Here is a 21,090-nt window from a genome sequence, read left to right as displayed (position 1 = left end):
CTGTCAATGCGTCAAACAATAGCAACGAGTTCTGTGGGTGAATAAATTCATACAAATAATATTATTGTGTGTACTTATCTTTGCATGTTTGTAATCTCCATTCATGCATGAAGTCGTTGAAAGTGGACTTGGAGAAACAGGAGGTAGTGGTTTTCCATTTGAAGTCCTCAGCAGTATATCAAAGGTTAAATTTGCAGCCTTGTGGCTGGACACTAGTTAATTGATTGCTTAACAAAGATGATACAAACAAAACCAAATGCAAAATTATTCTCTCTGGATTTCAGATTATGATTTTTATTGTAATATCCTGTTTTGCTCTTTGTTTTATCATTTATGTTTGATTCGGACTAAACTAGGTAGTGACTCTAGGGTCAAACTAAAATCGTCTACTTCGTTACTTACAGGCATGGGTTTAACTTGCGTTGTCAGAAATAGGGACGGACATAAATAAAATTACGCTACAAACTATGTAGGAGTATTGCTTGATATATATATAGTATGCCTCACATGGTCAAAATATTTGGAATAAGTAAATCTCATTCTACCAGCGCATAGATAAGTTGATTGGGTAGAAAATGAGAATATACAAGATAGGATTCAATTTTGATAATAACAAATATCAATTAAATTACTCCTGGACAAACATTAACATAAACATTGTTGAAAAGGAATGATCGGATCATCTTCCAGAATCAACTATCTCAATGCCAAGTAAATTGCTTGAATTGTGAAGAAATATGTTTTTCCCTGCAAAACTTCACCAGATCCAGCGTTTCACAAGGATTTATATTGTTCTATCAGACGTGAGGCGTGAAGGCGCGAGGAAGGACTAATGGTGCACCCCAAACTATGTAGATAAGCAATCTGCATGGAGGGAAGACCAACATATAAATATGCATGAATAGAAACTTCGGGCTAACTAAAAAGTCTTCAACTTAACCTATGCGACGATGTCATTGGCACAGAAAAGCTATCTAGATACTAGCAAAAACAGAAATGAGAAGAGTCAAAACCTGTTTAGGCGTGGCTTTGGATGAACCCATAGAGTTCTCGATTCTTTGCTTTTGGAAGTGTTCCTAACAGCAATTTAATTTGAATTAGTGTAGGAATTACAATTGCAAATTTAAAGAGCTACATCATTGTTTTATTTAATGATCCCTTTCAAGCAATGCTTTAAAAACAGATTTGATAATTCTATTGGTCAAACCAGCTGGCCCAAATAATGTGTGTTTGGTGTGCACGCCAAACTAAATTTTCATCTGGTCTTTGGTTATATCAGCTGAATTGCCGACCCAAATAATGATTGTGTTTGCCGGTCCAATTTTAAGGCACTGTTTCCAGAGACTAGAAAGAATATTAACAAACAGTAATTGACTAGCAGAAGACATTCAAAAGCCATCTAAGAATAAGTATGCTAAACTATTTCTATTTTGCATGGAAATACAACTATTTCTATTTGCATGGAAATAAAAAAAGAATGGCAAAACCAATGTGCTAAATGAAACCTGAAGATGGAATTCTACGCCACAATTTGTGGGAACAAAAACAAACAATGTAGAAGTCACAACTGCAGATTCATATTATTTTTTTTAAATGTTCTAATTGTTTAAACCTACAGGATGATATATTCAGGTTTTCTGTGTGATATACAACTTATCTATCATAAAGCCATATTTATAACATTAATTATTCTGTTTCGAATATGCATTAAATTTCAGTGTCTAAGCCTAAAATATTTCTACACATTACATTTTGATTTTTTTTTTCACAAATCTTTGATCTCCTACCGTACTGCTGCTCTAAACTGAATGTTTCCTGAAATCTTGATCAACAACTAAATGGAACTCGTATTTTCAGCCTATGTATCACAAACTACCTGTTTAGGACAAATGTAACACACTAGCAGTTATCCAACTTAAACCATTCGCCAAGCATATAATGAAGTGCAACAGTAATTTTCCATTGTTCTAAGTAAACGCATGGCCAATCAATAGGCATGGTTGGTAGTCAATTGTAACAACAAACCTGATAAACTTCAGCAACAAGCTTTGCAATATCCATTTATTCATTAGATAAAAAAAAAAAGAAGAGAAACTTCTCCTAAAAATAAATTCACGCAAGGAATTGAAAGAAATAAAAAATTACCTGTTTTTCTCTATTTAAATGTACTCGAAGTCCAGCAGGAATTTGTTCCCACTTTATCACCTGCAAAATGCCCTTTCTGGTGAACCTCATAAAAATTGTCATACCTATACTTGAGGCAGAAATTAGATTTACACAGAGACTTACGTATTGTGCATAACTGATTGCATCATCATCTTTCAAGCAAGATTTGAGAATTCTCATAACATCCTGAGTGGTGAAAGAAATTAATTATGTAACTCCGCTACTGGAGAAATCATTAACTCCATAAAAGGAAGCAGTAGTTATAAGAAACAATATAATATTAGTGTCAATGTTCAAAAGCGTGGGATTAAATAGATGAAAAAAAAGGCACAGGTAGTGTTGTAAATGAATATTGTTTATAAACAGTGAATTTTGTTTATAAACATTAACGAACTAAACATGTGTTCAACTTTGTTCATTTAGTTTAATGGGTTGTTCAAGTTTTGTTCGTTTAATTGACCTTGTGTATAAACGAACATATCAAATTCTTACCAAGCCGAACACCAAGCTTACTCACAAACATTTGATTTATTTACGGTCCTACATTTATCTTCCGTAATTGCATTGTGTAGTTGGTGTATCAAAAACTGAACCAAAAATATCTCATGCATAAGAGTACTGATGGATCAAATAGAAAATCTCTTTGAACTTGGGAGAAACATGACAGAGTGTGATAATGACGTATTAAGAACATACATAGGTTTCTTATTCAAACACCAAGTTGCCTGGAATGAACACATTCTGTGTTCAACCAGTTCCAGATATGACTCCCAGCTTTAGCATCTATGGCACATAGCATACAGTAGTGGAGATTATAAAAAAAAAAAAAAGAGACAAAGATAGAGTAGCTAGAAATAGAGGAACATGAGAGAAGTAGAAGAAAAACCTTATGTTTGTATGTCTTGTTCCTTAAACGTTCATCAATGACAAAACTGATCTGTTAAAGTAAACGAAAGAAAAAACAGTTTAAGCTTTATAACATGCTGGCAAATATAAATATATAAATAGAAATAGATGGAAGGTAAAGAACAGACATCATCTGCAAACTGGTTCACGGGGAACATGCTACCTCTCAGGGTAGCATATGTACCAAATGGTTTGTCAATTAATCACAAAAAAGAAGCTAATTTTACCTTTAAACAATCAGTTAAATATCCTCTTTCTGAGGTCATTTGGCCAGCCCTTGTTTGCTTATATGCTACATTCATGGTTTTTCTGTCCACTAGAGAAACTAGATCATTTGCCTTATTACATATTTGTGCATCAACAACAACCCCATCATAAATTTATCTGCCTCCTTGTCCTTCAAAGTAAAAATAGTAAAACGCAGCCCATATAGTTGCATAAATCATTTCAGTTTCCATAAAAACCATGTGTTAGTGACTTAATTAAGAATATCAGAATATTAGGGACCTGTATGTAATTTTACATAATGAAAAATAAACATAGGAAAGAGCGAATTGGGAGGCAAAATTCCTAATTCCTTCATATTCTAACATGGTAACAAAGCATGGATGATACTTTGTTGACCCACCTGTGCAATCTTCCCTTTCCTACATCTCTACTTCTTTCTCCTAGTGCATATGTTGTAGGTTGCAAATGTGTGTTCATAGTGAAGACATCAAGTATTGAAATGTTGGTTCAGTGGAGGTTTTGATTGGTGGTTAGGTGAGTCAGTGGATTACCTAGATGTCTTTCCCTTTAAAGCTAAGATTGTCTCAATCCAATTGTTTCTCACCATGGCAGTCATATTCTAGTGGTTTCTTCACAAGTTTAATATCAAAATGTCTTCTAGAAACATCACACAAAAAGTATAGATAGAGCAACCTCCAAAGTTTGTTGCTTAGGGAGAGCAGACTAGTGTGATATGCAAACTTCGAGGCAATCACTACTTCTGCTCTCCAAATCTGTGTCATTCTGTGGCAAAAGGTGAAACCGTCACCTTGGACATCAAGTATTCAATTCAGGATAAGTGGAATCTTGATTGGTGGTTAAGTGATAGCCATTAGATAACCCAGACACCTTTCTCTTTAGGGCTAAGATTGTTTCATTCCGATTGTTTCTCACCGTGGCCATCATATTCTAGTTGTCCTTTCATGAGTAAGATATAAAAAAAGTCTTCCTATATAGTAACCGCACAAAAGAAGTATACATAGAGCAACTGCTAAACTTTGTTACTTAGGGGTAGACTAATGTGGGAAATCACCTACTTATGCTTGGAAACGACTGGAAAAGTTTTAACTCACCTAGAGTCAAGTTTTCCTTGGTTGTGGAGAATGATGTGATTTAAAAATTATGGTTAAATTAAGGGTTTAATTTTAAATTGAAGTCTTAAAATTTTTACAACTTAATTTTTTATTAAAAACAGTTACGATCTCATGTAGGATGATTCTTCAAATTATATAACTATTCCCCTTTATGAGATGTATTCTCTATGTGACATTCCCTTTCTCCTTGTGAGATTGTTTTCGAGGTTTCCATGATTCGTTAAATTTGATGTTGCCAGATCGAGAAACTACAATCTAAAAAGATTATCGCATCTTTTATTAATTCCAATTAGTAGCATATTTGTTAATAAGCCTAGACTTACTAGAATTGAACATATTTGTAATAAGATGAAATTTTATAATATCTTTGAGCTACTTAAGGATGATTGTCAAGAATATGCTTCTGATTATGCAAGTATACAAGGACCTAAATGTAAATTATATTAATCTAATACATATATAGTAGAGAGGGCTAACTTTTTACATCTTCCTGCACTATCCACAACAAAAACAAAATGCTGGCACAAAACTATCCAGGATTAAACCAGAATCAATGGAAGAATGATTTAGATTGTTACCAAAACAAAAAAAATGACATTGAATTTTAGTGAACATTACTCCAAAAGTCACCTTATCAACCAACCGGCTAGGATGTTGAAATGCAGGCCGTTTTCCCCATTGATGAAATAAAAATGACACAATGGATCTGTCTTCCATGTTGAACCTGATAAGATAGCAACAGCATAAGGGCCTAATGACTATAATAATATAGACAATAACCTGAAGAAAATTTGTCACTTCTTTCAAAGTAGAAGTACCTCTTCAGAAAACTATTGTTCAAGGCTATGTCAGTTATCCCTTTGAAACAACTGGAGATATCATCAATTTTCTTAACATCTCCATGAACCTTCTCATCTGATGTTTCTAGTCCCATTGAATTAGAAATAATTTTATTTGAAATTACCAAATCTCTGGAAACTGCCTCACTCTAATAAATTAAACAAACAAAATGGTAATAGATCAATACAACATGTTCCTGACATAGGGTGCAAGATGAGAAAAACAGCACAGACATCTATAACCATCATTAAAAGACATAATAAACAGCCAAACTAAGCAGAACTAACATGTACTCATCAAGAATGTATACTCCAATATCTGAAATTCAGACAAGAATACAATAAAAGAAGGAAAAACAAGGTTCAGTACAAATAGGAAATTCAACCATAAATTCAAATCATCTGAAGAACCAAAAGAAAAGTTAACTGAAAGCACCTGTGTCTCGAGAAGACGATCTGGAATTTCGTTAAGAAAACGTGAAGGTTGGAGTAACTGAAAGTGGCACCAGAAGATTTAGACCAACAATAATAAAAGGATTTGTGAATGTGAAAAGGCCTTATGATTACCTGCCAACTGGAATCCATGATGACATACACAATATACAACTTCTTTCGAGCACGAGTCATTGCAACATATAGAAGCCTACGCTCCTCCTATTCATGACAAGATTTCAGAAGGGAGGAAAGCTAAGAGTATAATGAAGAAACAGACTTATTACAAGGCTGACCTCAAGAGTTGTTGCACCTTGGTGAACACCATTATATTCATGAAGCAAAGGAATTTCATTATCATTGGCCTACAACCAATGCTAGTGTCAAAATGCTAAAGTACTAATTACTAAATCATAAATAAAGTCTTGATGAGATACCACATCAGAAGGCAAAAGCAGAAATAAAATGTTGAAGTTTACATCTTCATGAGTTTTGGCATTATTATTTAAAAACAGAGAAATTCAAGTCCCGATTAGCTGAATGTGTCTCACAATATATACACCCAACTTGAAAATGTCCTTGTATGTCCAGTTCCCTGAACACAGAACAAGCAGCTGCAAAGGAATAGATAAGCCATAAAACTATTAGCATGTCATCATCCACCAACTTGAGAACATAAATCTTACATTTCACTTTATCCAGCACCTGGATAGGATGACACAAGATCCAGAAGTCATACAAGGCCAAGCCAGCAATATCATTTTCCTTTTCAAGTTACAATGATATTCTTTTTGCATTTTGGAACTAATAACTAATTACATGTCAAGCTATGATGATGGTGCATACTGCAATTTGATGTCTATGGTTGGCCATGTTTTCATTCTGAAGGAACTGTATGATACAATATTAGATAGACAAGCGGTGTTTCCCTAGGGTATTATGCTTTACAATATTGCTCCCTGAACCTTTTTGAACATTGTCTCATAAAGAGGTTCTGCATCAACTACCTCTTCTTTTCAAGTCCATCTATGGTAGACAAAAATGAGTCTATTTCTGTTTCGTGTCAAACTGGCGACACATCATGACAATGGTGAATTGGAGGTGGAAGGAGGATGGAGATGAGAAAATTCTTTAACAGGAATCACATAATTTTGGAACTGCATTATACTAACAAGGTCACACTTTGGCTTGCATTGATGCATGCTGAGATAAATTTAGATTAAGTTTATACCTTTACTAGTTTTTCACTTAGTAAACTAAAAATAAGACTATAATAATTAGACAGTTAACTGAAATTAATTGTATCGTACTATAGCAGACTGACACTAACAATTAAATAGAACTAAGAACACTTAGCGAGAAGAAGAAAGATGGTTTTAGTGTGTTTTGAGGTTCTAGTTGTCTTTTTGTAGAAAATATCAACTTCGCCTCAAAGACCATTCAAAGGGAGAAAGCCACTGACAAGCATCCCTCAACCGTTGCTTAGTTGACAAACTCTAATCATTGGGCAAAGCTCCATTTAGTTAACACTACCTACTTTAATTTCTCTTCATTTTTGCCTTCTTTACACACACACACGATTACAAATTATTATTTTGATGAACTTAATTGTATATGAAAAAAGAGATCTGAAATGGAATTCATTAAAAAGGGAGAGGATTTAATTTATAAGAAAGGAAAAGGAAGAACCTTTAAGAAGTACAAGAAGTCAGGCTAAAGGAAAGGAGAAAAGTCTCCATCTCCATGCGAAAGTATTATTATTAATTTCTTTTATCACACATTTAATTTTCATTAACTCTTTATTGCCTTACAAATTTTGTTAGTTCGTTAATATTAGGTAATAATTGTAACAAAAAACACAAAGAAACATAAGAGATCAATGCTAGATGGAAAAAATAAATTAATTGACACTTGTAGAGAAAATTAACATAAAATAATACTTGGAATGCAAATTGCACAATACTTAAAATGAGTGCAAATGGAACTGCAATTGCTGGCAGATGCATTTACATACCTTCACGATGAAAACAACATCCCATTCTAGACCTTTTGACTGAAAGAAAAAAAAATGAGTTCGGTTATATCCTAACCATCGACATCAATATGAAGGAAATAACATTGTTAATTACAGAAAATGAACCTGGTGAATAGTTGTCAATGTAACAGAGTTTTTATTTTCTTGCCTACGAGATCGAAAATTTTCTGTTTCTCTCAAAGTTATGAAGTCAATGAAGGACTTGAGTATGCTTCGACAACCTTCTTCTTTGCTAATGTTTTGATCCTCTGAATTAGTAAAATGCATGGACAAGAAATCTGACACATCATCCATCAAATATTGAACTACCTGCCAATGATACAAATTTTCAGAAAAAGCATAAAACTGTAAGCACATATTAGACAAACACAAGAAAAATACGATATAAATTGAGTTGTGCATGATTCTAGTTCCTTTGCATATGCATTCTTTATCTCCAGGTTTAACAGTGTAAGTATGCACTTTGTTTATCTGCATCTGTATCCTAGGAGAATAGCCACAAAGATATTAAAGCATAATTCATAATTTTAGAAATAAGTAAGGATTAAAAAAAAGTGACAGAGGCATTGTTTTGAAAAGGTTCCAACCGCACAAGAATCATTCAGGCTAGAACAATCTAGATGGTTAGATTCTCAGTCATGCTCAAGTTAGTATTACTTAGATAAAACTATTTTTTCCAAGCAAACAAACAAGAGCAGATTATATATATTGCTTAGAACAACATTTGTAATTTTGTTATATAAATTGGCATTGGTTATTTGACATGAATCATTATGAGTCATGTTTTTTGTGTGTATTATCTATATCGCTTAGATTCATTTACAAAATATTTACATGATATTGAGAATTATTTATGGCGGTTTAAATTTTTGTTTATAAGATTGATTAAGTTGATTAATAGGATGCAGTATATGGTATATGTGAACTTATTGTTTTCATGCCATGATATTATTAGCAATATAATTATTTTAAAATAATAATAATGGATCACGTGTTATGCAAAGAATTTTGTGTAATACCTTACAGATTAGTTACAGTATGAAAACCTTGCAGGTTTAAGTTGCAAGAAAATCTTTCATTCACAAATAACAAATGGTTCCCTCAATTTTCTTGGCCTCTGTGTAATACGTTACAGATTAGTTACAGTATGAAAACCTTGCAGATTTAAGTTGCAAGAAAATCTTTCATTCACAAATAACAAATGGTTCGCTCAATTTTCTTGGCTTCAGTGGGAATATAACTGATCCTGTCCGAAAGCTGAATCAACGGACACTGGGCACGTGGCGCTCTCCAAGCGGCTGACGCAGATCTCTTGACTGTCCGCACGGACCTCCGGCAAACCTGCACAAAAATCGGGCCGGGAAGGGGTTCCCGGCAACGACCCTCCGACGCTCAAGTCAGGTAAGCGAACAACGAAGGAGTGGCTCCAAGTATCAAAGAACGCGTACCTCCGGTGAAGTGCAAAGCTCCTTATATAGAGCTAGGAAGGAGCTCAGGCACACATACCTAGGCAAACACGTGTCCCCAGCCCATACCCCAGTAAGGGCCTGTCAACAAGCTTACCTGACACCATACTGCTACAGTCCAAGCACGTCCTCGATGGGACAACAGAACCCCTTGTCGTACGATTTGAAGTATGGCCGGATTATAGGAGCATGCCCGCTGTCAGAAGATGTCCCTTGTCCTATTCTCCTTATTCCCTGCCGGGTGTCCGGCCGGACAGCACGCACCTTACGTCCGGCCGGTCATATATAGTGGTCTACTTGGGATATTCTCGGTAAGGTGCTCTGTGGAGACTGTTAGCAGTATGTTACCCTATGTCTTCGGCCGAACGTGTCATCCGTTCGGCCCTACGATCCTGTTAAATGAGCGCCGGAACCCCGACTCCTGCCGGGGCGCATTTTGCCATCAGTTAGACACCGGTCGGCCGGGCGGGCGGTCGGCCCGCCCTTCTCCGGTCGGCCCGCCCTTCTCCGGTCGGCCTATCGATCCAACCCTTTCTCGGGCGTCCGGTTGGTCCCTCCTTCTCCTATCGACCACCTGGCCCTTTGACTTCCACGTGGCGTTGACTTCCCAGAACGGGAGTCCCCCGTTCTTACCGTCGGATCAATAACAAAGGTTGCAAAGAAAGAAAACATTTTTAGATTCATCGCTGCATAGTTCCTATTACGTGAGCAATTTGTTTTTTACAAATTTTTAATAAAAGAAAATAACCAGAATTTACAATCATTTAGCGTTTATCAATTTCAGGGAATGATTATCAGCATCATCACTACCATCTTATTTGGAAATCAACTTGAAATATTTAGTTCCACAAAGTTGCGTTCTTAGATTAGAATCAGTACATAAGCTACATATGCAGCATGTTCGAGATGCAATTATATATTCCCTGAGGCTTAATTGTCAATTTTATTTGACAAAGATCATATATGGCAAACAGTCAAGATTATCATGCATCAAGTAGAATCACTAGATAAACAAGAGCTTTCTAGATAGTCACAACATATTGGATTATGTTAAATGCCATAATGCACTAATCAATACATAGCAGAATCATCGGGAAGGTTTAGTTGGCGCATAATGTATGCCAAGAGATTAACATGCAACAAAAGAACTTACTGATCTTAGGTCATTGTCCTCATTCAAAAACTTCCCACCTTCTGCATCAACTATCGCACGCTTTTCAAGAAGATATTTCTGAAAAACATAAAATATCAGTGTAACAATAAGCAAAATCACATCAAAAGAAACTTAAATGACAGGTTTTTATATGAATGTTAACATGATGACTCGAACATTTATTTCAATCAAGGTTCAAAATCTCGAGAACGATGCTGGACTTTTAGACTTTGACTAAAATGATGGTGTTTTGGTACTGTATTTATGTTTCGACCTACGATGTTAGTGGAGAATTGGAAGGAGGAAGAAGATGAAAAAGAAGAATAAGAAAATAACACATCTATATTCCTAACTGTATATAAAATTGTACGATTTTAATATTGTATTGCATGAACAAAAGCTAAAAAAAAATACAAACATCACTTCAACTTGATGTAGTTTGTCGCATGTCAAAAGGTGTTGAATGTTAGTATGACACTATACACATCAATTTAATTGATACAACAACACAGGATAAATTACCTGTGCCAAGTAGTTTTGCGTAGTTTTAGAAATTTATCGGAACATTAAGTTTTGACTATCGTCCCGTCACGGTACGAAATTTCAAACCATGCCTCAAAAGGAGATTGGCAAAAGCTTGTCAAGTTTACCATATTACAATCACAACACTTGCTTCATATATTTTCATCACAAATAAAATAAAAACATCTATGGATATGTAATATTTGAACAAATGACACTCAAGTTATATTAGTAAGAAACACACAAATTAGCATATTCTTCATTTTTTTTTTCTTTTTGGTCTTGACCACAAGGCATCCCCACATTACACTAAATGTGAGAATATTTCCCATTCAGGACAAGAGCAACAAGGTTAAATGCTTTCCAGAAATATCATGATACAGATTCAATGCATATTCTTCATTTATATATACTTGGCAATTGCCTGAACCACTTGATGCCGTATAAAAATTGATTGAAGTGTGCAAAACTACCTACATCTGTTTGAAGTTTGAGGTTTTGTTTTCATATCTGTTAAGGATGAGTAACAGTTTAATATTTGTGCATCTCGTACCATTAACCTTGCAAGCAAAGTGAAATTTATTTAACAGAACCTAAACACCAAAAATCACAAAAGAACAACCTTATGTTGGCACCAAGTCCAATCAATAGTGTGAGTAATACATTGATGACCAATCAAACAAAGATTCCGGTAATGGTCAGGATAACAAATTCACAATCACCTATATGTCAAATTACATGGTATTCAATGATGAAAAATTACAATGCAACGTGACAAGATTTGCGCCACAAGTTCCAAAAGGGACAGACAGCCTCAGAAAGAAAGCAGTTCCTACCAATAATTAAGTGAAAAGGAATTACAAGAAAAATAAAACTAAAGTAATCTTGAAAAAGATATTAAACTGAACCTGAGGTAACATATTTGCTGCAGAAGAGATGACCATTGAGATTGAACTTTCCTAACAGGATGAAGATAGCATCAAATTATAAATCGATCAAAGCAAAAGAATTATATAAAATATTAACTTCTAAGTTTCAACTGAAATGAGTAATCCTCTATCCAAACTGACCAAAGAGAATCATCTCAGATAGAAAGGACAAATTGTAATGTTCCTTGGAACATAAAGATGTTTCCTTTTGGTATCGCAAAAAAGTAAAAAATAAAAAATAAAAAAATTCTAGTAACGATACTAAAAATAAAAGAGACTGATCATTCTAAAGGAATATTAGGTAGAAACCTACAAAACTGTTGGCAAAGCATTATAAGAGACAGATAATGGAGCATGGGGTGATGTGCCTTGGAAAGCAATCACAAGATGGAAAGAGAGAAGAGAAAATGAGAAAATAAGAGGCTTTTTTATTATTATGAAAACTATAGTTTTTTCCATTAATTAGTTAGGCCTAAAAGTTATATAGTCATTGATTGTAGTCTTATTTGATGAATAAAAATTAACCTACCTCTTAACATAAATGAATTAGAATAGAAAAGTTGATACATCAAACAAGAACTCCTAACAAATTATAATGTCACCCTAATTAAGAATAATATGGCAAGTGAATAGTATGATGATTTGAAAGCTATTAGGCGTGGCTGAAATAGGTGATAAAATGAGAGAAATAGGTTAAGATGATACAGGCAGCTTCTAAGGCACCCAATAACATCTAAAATTCTTCAGGTTCCTCAATCAGAGTTAAGGTTTAAGGAGTAGAGGAAAACCACAGACTAAGACAATAGTCAAGGAACTAAAAAATCAAATAACAGATCTCAAAATTACTAGTGATATAATTTATTCAATGGAGATAAGATCCATGTAGCTAAAACCCAAACAGTTGAAACTAGCATGGGTCGATGATAAAAATGAGTGAATAAAACAGAAGCTTGTGATGAAACACCCTGCTCTTCGATTACCTGTTTGTCCTTGTTTGATATGACTGAAAAGTATGATTTTTAAGCCAAAATTTCATAAATGCTTCTTGTCAAGTTGTTCTTATCAAGTCCTTTTAATAGAAAAACATCAACTGCAATACCTACCAAGGTTATTTACCAACCAAGCACTCCTGTTGGCGCATACAGCAAAGAACCAAGATAGAAATTTCATCTAGGAATGAATATTAAGAACATTGTAAAAGTAAACACCAAGATAACAAAGTAGTAATATCAATATTCATTATTTCTTACTCTTCTTACAAGCGTGGAGATCATATCAAGTGAAAATAATACTTTGCGTCCTTGAGTAAGTTGATACCTTGTAAACGAAAATACCGGAAAGATTGGAACCATAGAATATTCAACATAGGTAAAACAATTAACATAATAATTAGTAGATGAGCAAAGGCATGAATCTGAAGATCTTCCATGTGATGTCAATGGAATTAGCAAATTTCATCATAAAGTTAAATGAAACAACAGGGACGACATTGACAACTCATTTATTGTACATCAACCATCCAGAAATAAGGGGGGAAAGTGTAGTTGCTTCTTGCTTGTAGGTGAAGGAGAATAGGTCAAGTAAATGTCTAATTACTATAGATCAAGGAACATAAATATCATATGTATCTCTTATATGGACAACTTAAATGACATTGACCAAATATAGCAAACGACTATGTAACAACCTAAATATTATTTCCAAATTAAGAAGAAGCAGTTGTTATAGAGAACAAATATAATTATATTAAATGCAGGATCATAAAAACACTGAATTATACTACTAATCAAGTTAAAAAAAGACCTCAGCTGAAAGTTCCAAGTTATCAACTCATTGATGAAGTTAACCTTAAGACCAACAGAATCCTATGGAAGAGGAACTAGATGTCATAACTATGATTTCACAATGCTTTCCTTTCAATGATTGTGGTACAGATCCTCATAAACCATTAGCACAGCAACGTGATAGAAAAAAAAATGCTGAGATAAAAAAAATAAGAGCCTGCCAAATCAGCCAAAGGAACTTGCTAGCGAAGTGAAGATACCTCCTTCCTCAGAATAAATTGCAAAAAACAAATGCTATCAGCTCAACTAAAAATAACAAGATCATAAACATAGCATGTACTATACAAATCATATAATTAAGTCTTAAGAATATAAAGGAGGTCGAGGACAAAAAACCTTTTGAAAGTACCAGAAACTTTTGCATGAAAAATGTCTTTTGCAGCTGCCAAAAAGCTACATTTTCTTGCTGAGGAAATCCTTTCAACATAATCAACAACCTGTATACCACCATGCTAGTCACTCAGGTTGCTCAATGAAAAGTTGAGCGCCTAAACTGAAGATAACCACAAATGAGAAGAGCAAAAAGAACCAATTTCTTTTCTTCGTTATCACCAGGAAAAAGTGCCTTGAAGGCAAGTCGAAATGGGCCATCATCACAATCAGGCAATGTTGTTCTCAGTAATGCCATAATAGCTTTTATTACCTGATGTACAATGTCTTCATTAGCTCAATTTCGGAGTAGCACAAAAATTATAATAATAAACATAAAAGGCAAAATAATTAAGTTCATCCCATTCAAAAGAGCCTAGGATTCTGAAGTTTACCTACTAATTCACTTGCAATGGCGATATTATGCAAGCCATGGCCCAAGAAGAAAGCTTCCAACGATGAGATAGAGACCAACTTACTCTAAGATGTAATCAGGATGCATATATTTGCAGTATGAAGCAAAAACTCAAAGATATTTCAAAACTAGTAATAAATTTTTATAGTCAACTTGATTCATGTGTTGTTTCTTTTAGCAGGGAATGTAATGGAAAAGTGAACACATCTATTCTTATTCTAGTATTACAAATTACACGACTTGTCAATCTTAGCTAATTTCTGCAAAATAAGATGATGTTACTAGCTGATGAGCCTACTTAGAGTTAATAATTGCTTGAAGAAGCTTCATCATGCATTGCAATAACCTACAAGCATACAATAAGAAGTAAAAGCCTAATCACTAAAACAAAGATGTAACAGCACGAAGATGTAACAGCATAAACTAGTTTATCCTCATGAAATAGCAAAACGCAATAGTAGAGCAAGTGAAAGAGACCAGCACTCACAGCTCCCATGACCTAACAAGCAATTACAAGATGCAAATATAATTAAGGCACGAGCTAAAATTCTGCACAAAAACAGAAAGCCAACCTTTTTCCGATAAAAGGCAACCCCATGAGTATTAAAAGGTATTTTCCTGTCTCGCAAACATGCTTGGAATGCTTTTCCAGAGACCTGCATTATTTGATGGCACATGAGTAAGCAGAATAAACAAATTGGATATAGCATCATATGCAATAACTTACTTGTCTCCGGTAAAGAATCGCAACATTGCCAAAGGAGACGTCAGCATTTGAGTCATGTGATGTCATCTCTAAAATTTTGTCAATGACAAATGCACATTGAGCATCTTCGTTGTGGCATTCCTTAATAGTAACCTGGATATTGTTAAGCAGCATAGTTCAAACAGTGACATCAACACTTAAAATGTATATCAAATATCATCATAATCATTTCCTCTTTGCGAGTACACTGCATGAATCTTATCACTCCATTGAAATCCATGCAAGGCAATATTCTGATTAATTAAATTATTTTTCTACATTAACTAATATTATCACTGGCCTCCCTCCACCACTTACATCTTTCATTGTAATAATTTCACTCTTCCAACAACACAATTCATCAATCATCTTTGAACATGTATATATCATCTCTTTATTTATTCTTTTTAGGAACTCCTCACATCCATTTCAACGTTCTCGTCTCTACTATAATAGCTTTTTGAATATGTTGTTTTCCACATCCCAACACTCAATCAATAGAGTATGGCAAGTCAAATCACAATCTTATGAAACTTTAATTTCAGTGTTTGAGGACATGATTATCACAAACGACTCCAAATGCTTCACTCCATTTTGATCACTCATTCTATAGCTTATTAAGTATATCTTCATCAATATGCTTATTACATAATAAGTATACCTTGCTTCCGCAGGAATTATCAGTCTCAATTTGTTTAATACAGCAACGTTTATTATTGTTCTGTATGAGAGAAGAAGCTGCCTCAACAATGCATTTGGTAGAGCGATAATTCTTCTTTAATCTAACCTGTAATCAGTTACAGTACAAATAAGAAATTAGGACCTTCACACAGAAGTCAAATGCTAGCATTCATGAAGAGTTAAATATTTTTAAGACCAGAAATAGCAAAATCAAAGGCACAAAAACCTCTTTGACAGTAGGAAAGTCTCTTCGAAAGGAGTCAAAACCACAAGCATCAGCACCATTAAAACTGAATATGGACTGGATGCAGTTAAAAACAGTAATAGTAAGAAACATGAAGAAATACAAATATCTGGCTTTGAAAGAGAACAACAGCTTTGATCGTATCAGAAACATGTATCTCAAAAATAAGAATAGAAGTAAAGAAAACCAGAATAAAATAAGCAAACCTGATCTTCATCGCCAACAATTGTTACACGATTATGAGAAGCTAAAATCTTTAAAAGGCAATACTGCATTGAACTTGTATCCTGAAATTCATCTATAACAATTGCCTTCCAAGTGTTCAAACACTCATTGTAAACTGGATATTCACAAATATTAAGTTAATTTCATATAATATTAGCTAGAGTATGCTGGGATGCAATTAGCATTAAGTGCACATAATGACCTTCAGGGAAATCAGTAAGTAACTTCACAGATGAGCTAATGAAATCATGATAATCCAAAGCATTGCAAGAGGCAAGAATCTTGTCATAGTTTTCAAGGATCAAAGCCTGATTTTAAACAAAAGAGGTTAGGTCATGTCATTCTTAACAGAGATGGAGGGATGGATTTATAATGAGAAAAATCACATACACCAGTTTCATCACCATTTATACCACAGTCTTCAGCTGTTCTGCCAGAGGCCTTAGCCTGCCAATGTATTGTAAATTTCATTACACATTTGCAAATATAAATGAGCAGACTAGCAAAATCTTCTGTGTGCAATGATTATACTTAAACAAGAAAATATATCACAACCAAGTCAAAATGTTTTAACAATAAAAAAGATTAAAAGATATGTAAGTACTGGTGTGTTAAATTTGCAGATTCTGGAGTACAAGTAGCAACTTTTCAGTAGATCATGGCCTACAACAAACTATGCATTAGAAAGCACATTAGCTGTCCATGTTGAAAGAGATAACAAAAAGTTAACTTCAGAACAGAGTTTTAAATGCAAGTCAAATATGATGACTCAAGTTCATTGCACGGTCTGAGATGTGCTTTTCTCTGTCTGTACGCTGGACACACAACTGGCATGAATCACCTATCCTAACTAGTCACTAAAACAGAAAGCAGCAATAACTTGCAAGGAATTTTTGAAACTTGAGTCCACAGTCACTACAAGTAGTTCATAGAATATGTACTGGGATATCAGCCATTATACCGAGCTGTATGATCCTGTGGTAAAAATATATAGGTACCAATTAGCGCAAAACCTTTTCTAGTACCAGCACTCCATCAGACTAATTTGTATATTACCAGACCAATGAAAATTTAATCTTTGCTTGTATGAACATTCAAAACAGGTCACTAAAGATATGTTGATCGTGTACTTTTTTGCTCAATGTTAGGTTTCATCCATCGAGATATTAATGTTTTCTAAAGAACTAAAAGGTAAATATAGGGGGGATGATAATCCCAGCTAAAGAATTAGTCATAGAATTGAATTATCTGAATACTTGCCTTTAGATTCAGATGAACAAATAGAAAGTCTAGAAAAACATGTGAATATATATAAACAAAAACTATGACCTAACACAAAGAATGTTTTGGTAAATTAAAACTTTCCCTATGATTCTAAAATTTTAAACAAGTAATTCAAAGAACAAAGTTCGAAAAGCAAGACAATTAACCATGATTCTCAAGAATGTTAAATTAATTTACATAGGACAAGGCATGTATATGGTGCTTGCCTGTGCAACAAACTTTAGCCACTTCTTGGACTTTTCCTTCAAAGAGTTAGCAATATCAGTACCATGAACTTCTTCAAGCTTCTGGATTACTGTTTCTGATGCATTTTTTTGGCGAGTCATTATCAAACGCAATGCCTCAATGATAGCCCGTCTTTGTTGCCCAGGTCCATATATTAGGAAGTCAGGTGTACGTCCCAATCTAAGACACAATAGCAGATCTATGAGGATAAAGTGTTATAATTGAGTAACATTGGAAGCATCAAGAGGTCATCCAAAATAATAATGGGTGTAAACTTTAGTACAGTTTAAAGATTCTTAATACATGGCATGACTGAAATGAATATACAATTAAAATCATCATGCATTGAGCAGTAAATATCTCATCGTCAACTATATTGGGAAAATTTAATTTGGACCTAAATGATAAGGTTAGACAAAAACAATTAGAATCAGTAAGGTAAATTTGTTGCAAGCATTCATGTCCAAGAAATTCAATCCAAAATATTACTAAAAGGGGTGAATATGTACTTAGATAATAGATGATAGAAATTCAAACCAAAAGTTTAATAGAAGAGGTGAATATATATTAGCAAAATAAATGATAGTAAACAGTGATTTTGAACAAAAAGGCGCCACATACATAATTCTACATGCCTCAATTTCCAAATTGATTATAGCTTCATTCATAAGATATTGCTCAGGATGAAATCACAATAAGAGTAGTTTTTTACATTGAAGTGGGTTGACACCTTGGCTTAGAATGTTGCAGGCTTTATTGTACCTGGCCTTGCTGGTATTGTAAATTCTACTTCATAATATTCCAATCTAGGGTGTTGTGTCGCTAAGTTCAGAGAAGTTGTCAACACCATCCAGAATTGCTTCAGGTGATCAAAGTGCTGTTCACACTATTACTGACTGTGGGAAGCAGCCACCCTCCATGGTCCATTATTTGTACACATGGGATTAGATTAATCCCACAGAAACTCTTTACATATCTCCTACAAACTTAGCTTCATGTCACCAGACATGCTCGTGCATTTTTTATTTTTTATTGGCGTGTTTTTGTTCTAATTGTACTCTTTTTACTCAAGGATAGATCAAGTTTATTTCACTGTGATGGACCCCAACAAGTACGAGTTTGGGTTGAGTCAAAGGTGGGACAAGAGAATTGGAAATCGTAATAAGCTATAAATCTTTATTATATTATATCATACAATGATCTTCAAGATGTGGAAAATTAAGATAAAACCTGTGTTTGCAAAAATTGCACTTCTTGCATTGTTTGAACGAAGAAACCAGTTTGAAGGCACATTAGAGGAAAAGAAGCAAAAATATTGAAAGGTCAGGGGATATTCATCAATCTCTTGTAAACAAGTTATTTGGGAGATGGGAAAGCAGTAGTTAAGCTTTGAACAAAGGAATTGTAGTTGTACTAGGTGATGCATCAATAAAATCTCAACTGAATTAGATGCTGATGAAGAACCTAAACAAAACAAAAATAAGATGGGGAACAAAGAATTGGCCTTATCTTCATTTGCACAGAAGTTCTTGTGCCACAAGGGTGCATAGCAAGGATTTGATTCCCTACAAAATATGTAATAATGTCCTAAGGAACATAAGGTAATTCCAACTTCATGAAGGTTGCATACAGATCTTCGGTAGACAAGACATCAGGAAAAAACACATTAAGATAATCTAATTTGAAATCCAATCAAGAATGTGTCAATATGAACTACAAAAACATTAAGAAAAACAATGAAATGATCAAAGGGACATGTCTTACACAAGCATAGTCTAAAAACTCGATCGATTCCAGTCCAGATTGTTGGAGTTGAATTGGAATTTGGAATCAATCAAGTCTCATCTAGTTTTGACTAATTCAGGGGAGATTTGACCAAAAGACTTATGATAGAATGTAAATCAGAGAAAATTACATGACTCTGTCTCTTCAATCAAGCCTCTTTTGGACATGTCTTCTAAGATAAACTATGGATTTCCTCTCTTTAACATATTTTTTATTAGCCAAACTATGAAAATTGTGTTGTTAATTATCTATTGTATATTATTGTTGTTTTGCTTTTCTACTTATTTTTGGGTGGATTGTAGAAGATAGTAACAATACAAATACAGGCATTAATTTGCAAAGTACGCAGGCTTACACACTTTTCTGCATGTTTCCTGCAAAGCTGCAAACAAAATGAGTGAAATGTGCTGATTTCAATTTCTTTTGCAACTGCTTTTCCAGCTACTATTCCAATTCGATCCCTCATCTCTGATGCAGCAGCAATTGTGAAAGTCATTGCTAGGATGTTGGATGGATCAATTCCCTGAGAGAAAATCCAAATAAGGAGCTAAGCAAATGAATATCCCTACAAATAATAACAATCATTTAATATTAGTCATGATTAGGATTCACATACCTCTTTGAGCAGTGTCAGCACGCGCCCAACCATTGTGGATGTCTGAACCATTGCATCCATCAAAACCAGGAGAATAATAAGTATAGTTCGACGAAAACGGAGCCAAGAGATATACCTTTCCACTTCCTGGGCCAGCAACAATCATCAATGGGACTGAAGTGTCACTGCAGGCAGCTTCCCTCTGCGCATCATTAAGATTTTTCCAATAATCCCAGTACTTATGCAGCTTCAAAGACTCATCATCAGCGTCCTCGAATAAACCCCCCTGCCTACATGAACCCGAGTCCTTATATCCGCCCACTACACGTCCCTTATTTTCCACCACCTCCTCGCCTAACCTTTCCTTCTTCACTGTTGACCTCTTTTCACATATGGCGTCCACCTCGAGGAGAAACGCCTCGTCAAGATCCTCATCAAGAATGCTTTTTGCTGGAGATACAACGGAATCCAGACGTTCTTTCCAAGGTATCATGGTTCCGGAAGACGGAGTCAAGCAGCCGTTTGTAATGTCAGAAAGCGGAACCCTTTGGCGGCATCTGTCGAGTAAGCAGTGAGAAAATACTAGCTCAGCAGGCAAACCAATCCAAGAAAAGGAGTAGAATCGAACAGAAGGAGTTGATTACTTGGAGGAGGAAGAGGGAGGCGAAGGGGAGAGTCCATGGCGGGATCTCTTGCTAGCGACGAGGAAGGGTTTGTTCGCACGGAAGGCGAGCGAACCGCCTTGCTCGGCCAATCTGCAGTTGACGGCGACTTGGCGATTGTTTTCGCCGGCGCCCTCCATCTCCCGGAACCGATTCAAAAAATGCAGCACTATGGGATTGGGGTCCGACTCGAGTGTTCTACCATGG

General features: G+C 34.8%; 1 protein-coding gene across 4 annotated transcripts; it reads right to left on the bottom strand.

Moving 5' to 3' along the window:
• Positions 1-470: 470 nt before the first annotated feature.
• LOC121989029 (ATP-dependent DNA helicase SRS2-like protein At4g25120) lies at positions 471-21,050 on the bottom strand. Of its 4 annotated transcripts, XM_042542824.1 has the most exons (30): positions 20,866-21,050; positions 20,358-20,778; positions 20,243-20,284; positions 19,986-20,149; positions 17,823-18,021; positions 16,723-16,779; positions 16,535-16,640; positions 16,314-16,447; positions 16,090-16,164; positions 15,844-15,969; positions 15,165-15,296; positions 15,010-15,093; positions 14,183-14,296; positions 13,990-14,090; positions 13,060-13,126; positions 11,789-11,839; positions 10,359-10,436; positions 7,845-8,048; positions 7,719-7,757; positions 6,256-6,318; positions 6,001-6,069; positions 5,840-5,926; positions 5,709-5,765; positions 5,252-5,421; positions 5,064-5,157; positions 3,053-3,103; positions 2,290-2,352; positions 2,146-2,205; positions 1,014-1,076; positions 471-864 (listed from the first exon to the last, which is right to left on the bottom strand). In XM_042542824.1, exons 1-30 carry the CDS (start codon positions 21,021-21,023, stop codon positions 775-777), a joined length of 3,219 nt encoding a protein of 1,072 aa, XP_042398758.1. In that variant the 5' UTR covers positions 21,024-21,050; the 3' UTR covers positions 471-774. The 4 variants fall into 4 exon arrangements, with proteins under 4 accessions (XP_042398758.1, XP_042398759.1, XP_042398761.1 ...); XM_042542825.1 differs by lacking the exon at positions 6,256-6,318; XM_042542827.1 differs by lacking the exons at positions 20,243-20,284; positions 20,358-20,778; positions 20,866-21,050 and having other exon boundaries at positions 19,982-20,129.
• Between the last annotated feature and the right edge of the window lie 40 nt (positions 21,051-21,090).

Source organism: Zingiber officinale, chromosome 6B, assembly GCF_018446385.1.
Source record: "Zingiber officinale cultivar Zhangliang chromosome 6B, Zo_v1.1, whole genome shotgun sequence".
In the NCBI taxonomy this organism is placed as follows: Eukaryota; Viridiplantae; Streptophyta; class Magnoliopsida; order Zingiberales; family Zingiberaceae; genus Zingiber; species Zingiber officinale.
Note: the sequence above shows the minus strand (reverse complement) of the source record. Positions and strands in the feature narration are given on the sequence as shown.